The sequence below is a fragment of the Phytophthora sojae genome (genome assembly GCF_000149755.1).
Source record: "Phytophthora sojae unplaced genomic scaffold PHYSOscaffold_16, whole genome shotgun sequence".
NCBI lineage: Eukaryota > Oomycota > Peronosporomycetes > Peronosporales > Peronosporaceae > Phytophthora > Phytophthora sojae.
In genome coordinates, this window is record NW_009258130.1 from 393,682 (window position 1) to 407,600 (window position 13,919).

Below are 13,919 nucleotides of genomic sequence, written 5' to 3' on the forward strand. Positions count from 1 at the left end.
CGATACAGAGTCGGATATCCACGCCGTTCTTCTTGATGATCACGACGATCGGCGAGGCCCACGGTGATCGAGATTTCCGAATCATCTTGGCTGACAATAGTCCCTTGATCAGCTCGGACACCTTCTCCACGAACTGAGGGGCAACTTTCCGGACACGTTGAGCGATCGGCTTCGCGTCGCCCACGTTGATGTCGCAGGTGACGCCCCGGGGGGAAGTGCATTGCCCTTGCCGATCAGCAGGTGATTCCTGTGCCAGATCTTCTTTCGCAGCCGATCGATCTCCCCCGGGGTGTTGAACTTCAGATCTCCCACCTTGATATCGTCGATCTTCACCTCATCTGTCGTCGAGATCACAATTTCAGGAAGCACAGCTAATTCACCTTCGACATCTTCTGCTGACAGATTCCCGCCCTCGTGGTAATGGACCTGATCATCAGCGCCAACATCTCGATCCGGTTCGGATGCAATGAGGTCGTCCCGATTTGAAGTGGGTTTGGCCTTCTTTTTCCAGCTGATCACCTCCAACGATCGACGAGCCTTCATCCACTTGCGGCAGTCGTTTAGATGCAGGCACACCGTCGACTGCTGTATCGTCACTTGATCTCGACTCTTCCACAGCTAAGACCGCAAAAAGGTGTGTCCGATCGGTACTCCCGCCCCCAAGATCTGGTTCGACGGCACAACCGTCGACCTGATCGGCCGATGGCAAGTGAGGGGACACGATTTCGCCTTTCTCGGCTGCTTTACCACCGGAATCCACATGATTTGGCTTCCCCTCTGGATCGCCAGCACGATCATCTTGCGGCTTCGCGTCATCTATCGGGGCATACGCTTGATCCGTGATCGGCGAAGGCTGTGAGTCCAGCCCCACCTGTTTCCGCTTTGGAGAGCATTCCTCCTCCGATCCGGAAGGTTCACACACCGACTCAACAGGATCCGACCGTGGGTCTGGTGGATCTCCGACGAGGACAGTTGAAGCTGACGACCCCGACTTCTCTGCCACGCGATCACCGTCCTGCAACGGTCCGCCCCCTGATCTAGGAGTATCAACGACGGCCACCCCCGGATCAGGACTCATTGCCTCCGGTTCGCTTGGTGGATCGGGTGGACTCGTCGATTGATCGATGATCGGGGATACCTTGCGTCTCTGGAGGATGACTCGGGGCGTTGGATAAATCGGTCCCTCGACGGCAGGTACTGGAGGTCCCGTTGGTGCCTCCTGGTCCATCTGCCGCGGCTTGAAAGGCTAGATTCTGCCATTCCATGAATCGACGAGATCCGATCGACACATATCCCGGGATCCGGGGTATCCGATCTCCAGCCAGCCACATCCCGACCCGTTAATTCCGATGCAAGACGAGGTCTTTGTCACTGATGTTGGTATCCTGGAGATATCTGGTCCTGCCGGGTCCTCTGACCACGGTCGGCACCCAGCGATCTCCACGGGTGATCCATAGCTTTTCTCGATCCGTCACATTCATTCGTAGCAGAAGCTCAATCGAATCCCCGATCGCGATCCGCATTCCCTGCTCCACACACACACGTGTCTGACATTGTCGTTGTACAGCTGGCGCCGCCCGCTAAGCTGGATCTTGACTTCGTCGGGGAGACAGATAGAGCCGTCCGCAAGATCGAGGTGGATCCCCGCTGGGACATAAAGCCCATACCCAGGATTGCCTCTTGTCCTGATAGATCGCCAACAAAAGGAGACGACGATCGGTACCCAGTGGACTCCATCCGCGGCGACGACGCGGGAGCTGGCGACACTAGATCTGGCACCTTCGGGTCCGGACTGTCCGCGATCACGTCGACCAAAGATCTCAACTTGTCGACCAATGTCTCGATTGCCGTCTGGATCGCATCGAGATCTTGATCGAAAAGGTCGTTTGCTTCAAAAGCGCCAGCCACGAAGCCGGCTTCCTCCAACAGCCTGAGCAGGTTCTTCACCGCCGTCAGCTTGTTGTCCGTCGCTCGGGGGGGCGAGATCGGGCCCTTCGGGTCGTCGATCTGCTCTGGCCGCACGGTCACCATGACAGGATCTTGACGTAAGAAGTCTCGCAATTCCTTCAAGTGATACTGTCGATCCAGGTCAGCCTCGGACCAGTCGAGCGCCGACGGTCTGGGATCTTCGTCGTCTAGGCCTGGCGCTCTCAGCTTCTTCCGCACGATCTGGGCCTTGTCCACGATCGCGTCCAGGTAGTCCGGATCGAGCCTGATCGGTGAGTCAGCGAACGCGTATCGGTCCGATCCCGCCTTAGTTTGTTTTGTTAATGAATCTCGGTTCACACCAAGATCCACCGGGGTCCCCGAAGGGACCTGGGGAGGATGTTGAGGTTTGTCTTCTAGATCTATCTCCAGATTGCCCTCGATTCCGTCGTGAATAATACTTCGAGCTGTCGTCTGGTTTCACGACGATCTCATTCGTACGTCCCAGTGGGTTTGAGCAAAACACGCTTAAGGGAAATCCTCGAGATGTTGCTCTTCTAGTGTGTGAGCGTCGGCACAGGGTGGAATCACTGGTAGAGCTGTCGACGTCCGGTGTTATCGAAGATTAACACCCAGACGTCGAAAGTCGCCAACCCACCCGCTTGGTCACTATTTTGAAATAGTGAGATGCCACTTGTTCATTGCATGTGGCAGGTTGTAGCATGTAAAATTAGCTTGACTACCGTATAGACTCAGGAACGCTAGATTGCCACCTTCCAAGGGATTAGATTCTCTACCCTTAGGCCTACACGCAGATACCAGGTAGTATCAGATAGCAAAGCTCTCTTGGTCGCGTGCTGTGCCGCTTGTCCTGTGTCAGCGAACTCACATCGCCTCCACGTTGCATTCCCATAGCTTGCAGGAAGCCCACAACTTTGTGGTGACAGACATGCCGCCAACGTGGCCAAGTTGATGGTCAACTCAACTGACCCCTTCGCCGAGTAGGCTCGTACGACTGCGGCAGTGACCAGTCTCGTGACGCCGAACGGGAGGAAGAGAACAGCTCCATTCACCCTAATGGGGTCAGAAGCCAAGCCCATCGATGACCCCAGAGACGCCTGTTTACCCATCGGCTCGCGCCGGTCTAGATGCTACTGCTGAAGTCCGCAAGAGTGCAAGCACCGGCCAGACGTGACCTCGCATATCAACATCGGAATGAGCTTCCATGCTCACGGGCCCGTGAGTGTGGACTTCGCTCATCCTCCAATCCGACGTGGGCGTCGGATTGGAGGATGAGGCCGACAACAGACCACTGGTCGTTGATCTAAAGTTCGCGGGAAATAGACGGCGTTCCGGCATTTGAGATCTTGTTCATCCCGATCACTTGATGTGGTGCAGATTGCTTCGTGACTGTGGCATCGACGAGCTAAGACATGGCATGCTCTTTGATAATTCTGATTGGCGCTCAAATAACATGTTTGGCCAATTATATGGCTTAATTTGGTAGGTATCAAGTGGGACGTCGATAACGATCCCTCACCAAGGTGTTGCTAGACGTCTAGTCGACGTCTAATCGCTGGAAGAACAACACCGACCGTTGAAGTGTATGTACCCAAAGCCCCCCTAAACTTCCTACGCCATTTTCCTTTTTGCCGGGTTCAAGACGCTTATTCAAACTCTATCGGCCGTCATGGAGCTCACTTTGAAAATCGTCACGCTGGTGCTTCGTACGGCGACCAACGCCGATGCCCAACACGTCGGATCGCTCATCACGAGTTTCCTGCTTCCGACCCCGAACTTGTCGCTCACTCGCGCCATCAGCTTCAACTCGATCGAGTTACTGGATTCCATTTGGGATGCGAGCTGTACCTCCGTCGAGGAAAGAAGTCCCAGCTGGACCCTCATTAACTACCTCCGATCGGACCCGTGCTACTACCGATGGCAGTTCGCCGAGGCGATGAATGCAGCAATCAGCTGCAACAATTTGAGGATCGTGGAGTGGCTGTGGACACATTTCTCGTGGTGCGTTGTGCCTGCGCGCGCCATTAAATTGGCTGCGTCACAAGGCTGTCTGGACATTTTGAAGTTCCTGCAGGCTCACGACGCCGGGTATCTGGAGACGGTCGACAAGATGGACCAAAACAAAACTTCGGTGCCAGCTCACGGACGAGAGGGGAACGTAGTGGAATGGTCCTCGTACGCCATCCAATGTTCATTTCGGCACCTCGACATCGCCCTCTGGCTGTATGAGCACGTTCCTTTCTACAAGGGGTCTAAAAGCTTACTCGAACTCATTGGGCACATACTGGATGCTGGAGATATCGAGCGCGCAGAATCCTTGCTCCCAGCAGGGAAAAATATCTTTTACTACGCTAGATTTTGCTCGCGACCGGAGGTGGTGGAATGCATGCTGGGCCGTGGCTACTACTCGTCCAACGAGCAGAGGACTGCAAGTCTACTCTTACCTTCGTTGGCCGCTAAAGGCCGCTTGGATCTCCTGCAGCGGGTTGTTGACTTGTATCCTGCACCTCAAACGGACTTGTACAATTGGAGAGAACAGTGGTGGAGAGCGATGGAAGAAGCATGTCGCTGTAGTCACCTTGCTATTCTTCGGGTACTACTTAATCTCCCGACGGGGTGCATAATCTGTGGAAACCGGCCATACATGTACAGAGTCTGCGACCTCCTCCGTAAGGCTGGATATACCGGAAACGTTGAGGTGATGGAGTTCATCTACCAGCACGAGGCCATCCGGGTGTGTGATACAAATGTGAAGTATTCAGTAGCTACTGCGGGGAATGCGGAAGTTCTCGAGTGGACTATCGAACGATTCCCGAACTCACACAGCACTATCTCCACTTTGATGAGATGCTCTTCAAGAGCTAGAGTGACGAGCAAGAGCTGGGAGCACGTCCAGCTTGTGCAGTAGGCGGGAAGTGTCGAGCTGTCCATGCTCCGCAGCGCTCTCGATAATTCGGTCAGATGGTGGCCTCGCTCTTGTTGTGCCTTGGATGTGGCTGCCGCAACTGGACAATTAGCGGCTATCGAGTGGCTGCACATACATCGAGCCGAAACGTGCACAACCAACGCAATGGATAACGCAGCAGCAAATGGACATCTATCTGTCGTGCAATGGCTACATTGCCACCGAACAGAAGGATGCACTAACAAAGCGATGGACGGCGCTGCAGCCAAAGGACACCTAGAGGTAGTGCAGTGGTTGCACCGGAAACGTTCGGAAGGTTGTACGACAGATGCGATGGACCAAGCTGCGAAGAACGAGCATTTGGACATCGTCGAATGGCTGTGGGCCAATCGACCGGAACGGTGCACGACCAAAGCACTCGAAGGCGCAATTGGAAATGGACACTTGGGTGTTGCGTGCTGGTTAATGCAGCGGTTTCCCCTGGATATGCCCGCTAATGTCGATGTATCCAAGTCTGACGCTGGGAACGAGTTCGACATCCTGCTCTTTGTGCATTTCCACTTCAGTCGAGTATTGACGCCAAAGGTGGTGGCGAGACCAAAGCGGGAGTTTTCGAATAATTACTTCGAAACGACAGGTGACCGGCAGGTCGTTGGATGGCTTGATGGGAATTATTCGCGAAGTGAAGCAGAACAGCAGACATGAGTGTGCGGGTGCAGTTCGATGTTGTTGAGAGCATCTAACTAACAACTACTCAAGTAAAATCCTAACATTTTTTTATATACCGGATTTTGGGTTAAACTTGTTTTACTCTTCTTCTCGTTCTAAAAAAGCTGAAGCGCACCGATGTCCTTATTTTGTCGTCTTGTAGCATTCCCACAAGCATAGTGGCAGTCAGTCGTCGAAAAGGATCGAATTCGTCAATGAAATAGGCGTTGAATTAGAGGCTGCGTGAGGCAATCTAACCTTTCAGCTTGCACTGCGTAGTGGACAAGCCGTTATTCGTTGACTTCCGCCTTCATGATCTTCGAATGGCACGTAGCGAGCTGGAAAAGTATTCGTCGAGCCAAGCCAGAGCGAAGCTAGAGTTGTGAGTATCGACATGGCACGAACCCGAAAATTTCTTCCGAAGTTCTTGAAGAAATCCTGGCGTGAACACACCCGGATATACAACGCGTAGGAAGAGCAGCACCTCAAACAGATTATCGGCATACCCAGCGTCGACACGGAACACCTCACTTCTTGACACATCCTTGTAGCTTAGAGCAATGGCAGGGAACTTCTTGCTCAGCCAGAGCGCGAAGCGCACGTGGCCGGACAATAAAGCTTTCGCGATAGCGTCAGGTGTGCGAGACTCCGGGTGATTCACGTACAGCCACTTCACCACCTCAAAGTGTCCGTTGTTAGCAGCTACCTTCATAGCTCTCGTCGTGCATACGTTCGTCCTCTATGAATGCAGCCATTTCACCGTATTGAGGTGTCCACCGGATGCAGCAGCTTCTATAGCATGGACTCCACATTTTGCAGGGTAGTTTTCGTGCAGCCATTCGAGCACTGCTATCTAACCTCCTTCCGCGGCCGAGTAATGCGCTTTTTTGTCGCTACCCCAAATCAAATATTGTTGGCCTGTTCGCTTTCGTTTGAGTCCCACAACTCCATCTTTCGCGGGGGAATCCAACGTCTCGAACAGCTGCAAGATGTCCAACCGACCGTATCGTGCGGCGCTTGCAATGGCGTAGGATAATTGCGATTCTCCTTCCAGTAACTCATGATCCAGTAGCCCTTTCACGCTCTCAAATTGGTCCTTACAGACGCGATCGATCGTATCAAAGCTCACGCCTCTCTCGTTGAAAGCCCTTTCCTCCAGCAAATACTCCATCACAACCACATGCCCTCTCGTAGCAGCACTGTCCACTAATTGAGCACGCAATATTATACAAGTACACTCTTCTTCATACCCCAATGGATGCTTCATCAGCCATTGTAGCACAAGCAACTTGCCGTGATCGCATGCTGTTAGCAGCGAGTTGCGCCAAGCCTTCTTCCAACACGCATGATCTTCTTTGAGGGGCGAGAAAAGCTGGAAAAGCTGCTGCATCACGTCCAGTCTTCCTGTCGCTGCTAAGGAAGCGACAACGTCTGAAATACGATCTTCATCCCACCGAAAATGTTCAAACCGAAGCATCTCTTCAATCATTTCAGGCGGTGGGCACCAGGGGGCATAGTTCGCAAAGCATTTCCCACTTGGCAGTAGCAGCGCACCAAGCGCGTAATCGCCGAGCGTCAATGCGTGAGAGATAGCAACCTTTTGGTCGTTGTCTTCAAACTGCATGCCATCGTTTAGACACTGGATAAACTGCCCATTCTCAATAGCTCGCTTGATCACAGTGTGTCCCCAACTCCTCGCGGTATAAGTATACTGAACTCGTACAGTTCACGGGCGTTCATCGGCACGAGGTCCCTTCAGAGCTTTATCAAACATAGTTGGCTCCTGGCTATTGCCCACTAGCGTCTCTGACCGGCGCTCCCATAGAAACCGAAACACGCGAAGATGACCACGGCTTGCAGCAGCCGCTAGCAGCTTCTCCCCGGACACTTCACAACCGAAGAAGTGAGCAAACAGCCACTCCACTATCACTACGTCACCTCGTTCAACCGCTACAAGTAGCGATTTAGCGAACTGCCAACGATGATAATGCTGATCGGAGCGCAGATAATTCGTGAGCGTCCTTCACGGAGATCGGTCCTCCACGCGAATGCAGCTCGCAGCCCAAATCCAGTCCAAAGTCGCAACTGTGCGAGAACGACAAGCCTCGCAAAGTGAGAGGCTTGGTGAGGGGCCAAAAAAGTTAGAGATCGTTCTGGAGCTGCACTCGAAGCTCTCCAGCTCGGGACATTGGCGCAGCGCGAGATTCACACATGCGAGCATTGCTCGGATTCGGAAAATGTGTAAATGGGTGGAAGGTCCAATTGCTAATGGTTGGAAGAAGAATCAAACTGGCCCGTATCCATCAATCTCTAAAACGTATCAAGAGCCTCTTCCAACCGCCTACATATCTGGTCAGTTCTTCTCATTGTTCACCGACCCACCAGTCTAGATTCTGTCGATCTAAACCCCAAATTGGGAGGGACCTTCCGAGGTCATTGGGATCAGAAAGATATCTCGCCAAAAGGTCACGCGATGGAGCGTACGTTCCTGCTGCCGTGGCTCGACGTACTGGGCAGGAATCTCGGCTTTCAGTCGAAGTCGCTCACGATTCTGGGGGCGTGCCAAACGCGGCACAATGATGACGAAGTTGCATTGTAGCACCACCGCTGCCGGGGTATCCGGGCGTGGGGGATGCCCCTAAACTTGATGCAATGCGGGCTTCTGCAGCATTTGCGACGCCATCCGCGATGTCAACTGCCCACTTATGCGCGTGTATCGTTCGACTGCGTCGGACTTCCATCTCCCAAACAGCTTCACTGCCAGACTATCAAAACCAGCATTAAACAGCGCCGTAGCGCCGCCACTTCGAAGGGAGTGCGAGGCGTAGTCTTGCGGATTATGGCCAGCTCGACCAGCAGCAGCCTTTATCGCTCTTACCACGTCGGATACTTGCAAATTGTGAGATGCATCCACCTTGCACAGTAACTCGCCCGCATCAATACGAAGCGCCTCGTGGTGACGAACTAGGTACCATGCTGCTAGTACAGGGCAACGCCACCGATGCCCAGATCTCGCCAATTCTCGAGAAGTACCCTTGCCAAATTGGTCGGATTTGCTCCCTCGAAATTGTAGAATCACCGAAGTCACATCATGAAGGTTTCGGGTCTCGTGGCCTCTATCATCCACAAATTTGACGTCCGCTCTCCGAATTGCGTAGTCGTGCATCCTTGAACCTTGAGCCAAATATTCGGATCTTCTCAAAAGAAAGAAGAAGCCCAGCACCGAAGCCCCCCCCAAATGACCCGGTGCTGGGCAACTGCGAAATCGAGGAGCTCATGCAGGCACTTGAGGATTGCGCTTGTAACGGGAGATTTTGGCTTGCTTGATGGGTCTTTCCGCCGCATTCCGGTGATAGCGAGTTGGTGGCCCGGCAAAAGGCCGACGTTGTAACCAAGGGTTCGCCTATGATGCCACGCAATATGGCTGACTTTTGAGAGCACGGTCGAGGCAGAATTCCCCGATCCCGATTTTCCCCAGCCATATTTCCAGCAGTACGTGGTGAAAAGGGCGAGCTGGTACGAATGTTGCCGGCGGTCTTCTGGCAGCCATTTTGCGAATTGAAGACGCTCACACCATCTACACCACTGTGTCCATGTGCTTGCATACTTGATCTTGGACGTCGTGGCCAGTGACTCGGACTGAAGAGATTCGAGAAGTCGATGTAAATTTTCCTGCATTCTTGTGGAACTTGTGTCTGCACCCAACACGAAGAAAAAATAGTCGATCGAGCAATGTAAGGTTCGGTCCAAGCTCGCGAAGCTGCATCAGCCATCCAATTGGCCGATCCTGGAATATGATCCGCCGATACTCGAAGGTTCAAATACACTTCAGCCAGACCAATCGCCCGATTTATTTCTTGGCTGAACGCGTTGTTGGAGTGCATCCGATTGCACCAAGTCACAGCTGCGGCATTGTCACTCCAACACTTGACATGAATTGTGTGTCCGTTCGCTTGTGCGCTCCACTTTGAACCCCACGACCACAACGCGATGGCAATGCACAAGTGTTCCCTGACATTGATTGAAAACTCGTCATGGCCGCTACCAACTTTGTCGATGAGCAATTTCTCTTCGTCATCAAACTGGATCTGTATATATGACTCGCAGGCGGGATCAAGCACGGCTAGCCCGAGGTTGGACGCGTCCATATACAGCTGCCGGCAGCTCGCCAAACATCGCAAGCGGTAATTCAGCAAAACAACCATGCATTAAAATGTGCCGAAACCAGACGGGATCTGTTTTGGCCCCTGCTGTAAGTTTAATTCTGCCGAACCGTGGTGCTGATGTACACAGTGTCTGCAATCGTTGGTAAAAAGGCTTGGCTGTTGGCAGCCACGTGGCGAAGAGAACCCAGTAGCTTGTACAGTTCGGATTTTGACGCTGTGCCGCGTTGCTCCACCGCACTGGTGCGAGCACGAGCTTTAGCGATCTTCTCTTCTGGTATCGATACGGTGCGGCGCTCGGTGTTCCATAGTAGACCCAGAACAACAATTTCCACACTCCATTCCGAAAATTTTGCCTCATTGATCGAACGGGGTCCTAAGACAGCCAACATAGCGTGTCGTAAAGTAGCTTCAGCGAGTTCTAACCTGTTCTGGACATCCGGTTCGACCAAGACATGGTCATCTACCCACTCGTAAGGAAAAAATGGGTTCGTGTCGCTCGAGTCGGACACCGCTGCAGGTGAACTTCTGCCCATTAGCCACGTGATGGCACGGCCAAAGAGTGCGTAGCAGGGGGGCGAACCTGACCAGCCAAATGGTGCCGCCATATCGACGACGAGAATGCCGAGTTCCTTCACATATGCCGCCATTCTGAAGACCTGGTTTGCGCGTGTTCTTAAGTGGCGAAAGGCACTCTTGACATCTCCCTTGAGGACGCGTATCCGGCCTGCATGCCCTGCTTTTGCTAAACTGCCGATGCGCCGTGCGATAACTACCACTGACTCGTATCTCACTTTGGGCACCGACTCGACAACAAATGCAGCGTTTACACAGTCGTCTTTTGGGTAGGATAAGTCGTGAATTGTGCGCACTTCCTCCATCGGGTCCACATCCTTCTTCTCAACAGCACCGAGCGGACTGCAGATTAGTTCTGGCCACCGCTCAATGATATCAGCATCAACTATCAAATATTGACCGGAGTCTTGGCCATCCCGAATGCTTCTTGTGACAGCACGTAGGTAACGTCGGCAGGAACCATGGTTCTTCGGTGGTGGCCGCGTCTCCACCCCACGTCGATGCCCTTCTCAGCAATTTCAACGAGTAGATCGAGATGATGATAGCCGTTAAGAACGGTCCGCAGCCGGACAGGATCGATGGCTTTGTTCGGTCTGCTGTCTACGCTATCTTCACCCAGCACAAATCGCGTAGCCTCTTCCAGGGACATATTGTGCGTGCGATTTACGGTGGATAGAGACTTGCAGGCTACTTCGTCAATTGCGTAGACAGGAGATGCGGGTCGCTTTGCACTAACGAACCCCCGTTTGCGGTGCAGGACGGAAATTCGAGCTTCGGCCCGAAGTAAATCCGCTTCCAAACATGATTGAATCTCTCGCGCCGAATCCAATGACAGACTAATGTGGGCGTGACTGCAACACCTCAACCGACAAACGCTTGCACCCTCCACCGGCAACTGCTGCGACCCAAGTGATTTTGAACGCAAGTCAGCTACCCGGGTGCAGGATACCTTGCCGGTCTCGCTCCTTGCGTCTGCCTCTGTGTCATAACAAGGCCTCGATTGACGACTGTCTGTGCAACCAGCAGCCATTGGCGCTGTCGGATTTACCGCAGATCCTGCCGACTGCGCACAAATTACCTCGCCAATCTTGCTCGTTGTTGTGGGTACCCTAATTTGAGTCGCGTGGGGGCCTTGATTGCACGCGTAATCTAGACTGGTCCAACACCGTCTGAGATCCATCACTTGAATTGATTGTGTTAACGCAGTTTGCTACTTGACCTCGCGCCACCCTATCGGCTTTGCATGGCACCGCCGACGGTCGGTCGTTTTGCGTTCGTGATGGATACATTGCCAGACCAGTCTGAACGAGTCATAACTCTTTGTGCTCGTCCTTCAGCCCACCAAAGCGCCTGTCAATCTCTTTTTTCACGATCGCGGGTAGCTGCTTGGGAACGAAATGCCCATGCTCGCTGGGACAACCGCCATCACTGTCCACCGCACAACCCGCCGCTGAGAGAAAACGCATGCACAGTCGTCGCGACTTTCCTGATGCGGGGTCGTTCTGCACTGGTAATTTGCGAAGTACTTCCTTAGGGATTCGCCCAAATCGCTTCTTACCGTCGTGGTTGCGGCCGTTGCGGAGCTGGGATCCTTGTTCAACGTGGCCCTCAAGGCGTGATGGTCCCGACATCATCTCGTGTCGTACATCCTGCACTTGCCGATGCACCTTTATAAACATCACATCCTTGAGCAACCGGTCATCGGTCGTACAACGTTGCTGTACGGCTCGAAGCTCACCACCTTCCTCAGCCGCTGTACGAAAATCCTCGAGAACGTCATTTACCCAGAAAACTAAGCTAGAAATCTCTTTTGGCGTCCACGATACCTGCGATAGCGTGTGTTCGGTGAACTTCACGATGGTCTCAATCAATTCGACCAGTTCAGCACAGCAAAACTCGCGAGCATAGGTGAGGAAAACCCTGGCAGAGTCCACAACATCTTCGATGCGCGATGCCGGCGATGCCGCCAAGAATCTGCAGTTGCGGACAAATTGTCAAAGTTTGAACCACCGGCCTCCAACCAAGCCACCCGCTCATCCCTCGATAGTCTTGCAAAGTGTCGAATCGAAAGACCACCAGAACCGAAACGAATATCATAGGCCCGCGTACAAATTCCAGGTACGGCTTTGAACTCCACGTGCTCGGACCGAACTAAACCTCTGCAAAACACATTGGCAGACTTACCTTTGTGCTTCTCCGTTGTTATGCGCTCGTGAACTAATTCCTGCTCCTCGGACGGTGCAAATGCGTACTTAGACGACTTCTTTCCCCTTGTCGTATTATGGCTTCTGCACGTGAGTACGCATGGTACCACCACCCTCCGCCGGCTGCGCTTTGACGTTGGCCTCCTTCCTAATCATCAAGAAACGCTCGAGAAGGTCCGGTTCGTCGCTTATTTTTGCGATAATCAACGCGTCTTGATCAATAGCGGTTTGAACTCGTTGTCGCTTGGAGGGGACGTGGCCATCGTCGCCGTTGGCAACCGTGACCTCTTGCTGTCGTTTTGTCACGTGTTGTGTGGTAGTGTTTGCCCGACCAACTTCAGCACCGCGTTCCGATTCGTCTTGGGGCGAGTCATCGTCGTCTGGAAACAGGTCAAAGAGCTCTTCCACGTCCTGAACCGAGCCGCGCGACAAAGCGGACGTGCTCCGAAGCGGTTGGGGCGTTGGTGGTTTGCAAAATGAGTTGCCTACGCTGCGTGGTACTGGTGACACCCCTCCGTCGACGTAAAAAGCGAAATTTATAGCGTGCTGGAGTCGAAAATGAGCTTCCTCTCCTGTTCTTGGGTCGATCCACTGACACACCTTGTCATCACTAGGGTGATTTTCCTCACTCATCAGACCTTCCAGTATCTCGGACACTTAATTTGAAGCAGAACTACCGCCGGTACCGATCAGCCGACTCAGAATTGACTGCTCCATCGCCTCTAGGTCAGTAGGACTCTACTCGTCGCTTCTGAACTCGACGTCTTCAAGCAACAGAAGAATCACTGGTGGCACCACTGACACTGCAGCTGCCGCTGCCACAAATTCATGACCACCGGATCGGATCGTGACACTGCTCTGGTCGACCGAGGTCACTTGTCCATACTGAGCCTCTCCAGCTAAACTGACGGACACGGGTCGTCGGAGCAACGAGATCTGACCGGCCTGGGAAACTTCACTGGCCCGAACCACGTGGTCTTCGGCGACGGCACGATCCAGTTTCCCTTCGCCTCCTTCCAAGCTGCGAAACGTCACCTCCTCCGAGTCTAGCTGTAAGACCTTAGCATAAATCGGATGCTCTGCTTCGAACTCCACCACTTCAGGTGTCAAGTGAAGGAAGGGGCGGCTTGTAAGTCTCACCATGACCAGAGTGCTGAAGGCTGAAAGCTAAAGCAGGAGGGCTTAAGCGGCAGACGGAGATTCTGAAACTAACGCTACGACCTCTACGACTGCTCCTAGCACTTGAGCGTTGGTTTCATCTCTGCTTTCTCTCCTCAAAAGCTATTTCCACCTTGAACTTGAAAATATCCAATCCAAGAACCCCCAGTACCGTGATTTCAAGTGCTGTCTGTCTGAATGGGACACAAAGGGCAGAGCCCACCGTGGTCGACGGGTCCATTATCCAGGTTTTTTCGA

At 53.1% G+C, this 13,919-nt stretch overlaps 5 protein-coding genes across 5 annotated transcripts; 1 reads left to right on the plus strand and 4 right to left on the minus strand.

The window, feature by feature from the left end:
- Window positions 1–1,494: 1,494 nt before the first annotated feature.
- PHYSODRAFT_534049 (hypothetical protein) lies at window positions 1,495–2,376 on the minus strand (the record flags this gene model as incomplete). Its single annotated transcript, XM_009540745.1, has 1 exon — window positions 1,495–2,376. A coding segment is annotated over one exon (882 nt), but the record flags the coding sequence as incomplete, so codon positions are not given.
- A 1,249-nt stretch (window positions 2,377–3,625) lies between these two features.
- On the plus strand, window positions 3,626–4,675 carry PHYSODRAFT_432348 (hypothetical protein; the record flags this gene model as incomplete). Its single annotated transcript, XM_009540746.1, has 2 exons — window positions 3,626–4,048; window positions 4,100–4,675. Coding segments are annotated over 2 exons (999 nt in total), but the record flags the coding sequence as incomplete, so codon positions are not given.
- Window positions 4,676–5,870: 1,195 nt separating this feature from the next.
- On the minus strand, window positions 5,871–7,184 carry PHYSODRAFT_307772 (hypothetical protein; the record flags this gene model as incomplete). Its single annotated transcript, XM_009540747.1, has 2 exons — window positions 5,871–6,178; window positions 6,419–7,184. The coding sequence occupies 2 exons, from the start codon at window positions 7,182–7,184 to the stop codon at window positions 5,871–5,873; spliced, it is 1,074 nt and encodes a 357-aa protein (XP_009539042.1).
- Window positions 7,185–8,758: 1,574 nt separating this feature from the next.
- Window positions 8,759–9,708, minus strand: PHYSODRAFT_533920 (hypothetical protein; the record flags this gene model as incomplete). The annotated part of the gene is given in 2 exon segments (XM_009540748.1): window positions 8,759–9,232; window positions 9,250–9,708. 2 exon segments carry the CDS (start codon window positions 9,706–9,708, stop codon window positions 8,759–8,761), a joined length of 933 nt encoding a protein of 310 aa, XP_009539043.1.
- A 2,870-nt stretch (window positions 9,709–12,578) lies between these two features.
- PHYSODRAFT_342329 (hypothetical protein) lies at window positions 12,579–13,646 on the minus strand (the record flags this gene model as incomplete). The annotated part of the gene is made up of 2 exons (XM_009540749.1): window positions 12,579–12,914; window positions 13,266–13,646. The coding sequence occupies 2 exons, from the start codon at window positions 13,644–13,646 to the stop codon at window positions 12,579–12,581; spliced, it is 717 nt and encodes a 238-aa protein (XP_009539044.1).
- Window positions 13,647–13,919: the final 273 nt, after the last annotated feature.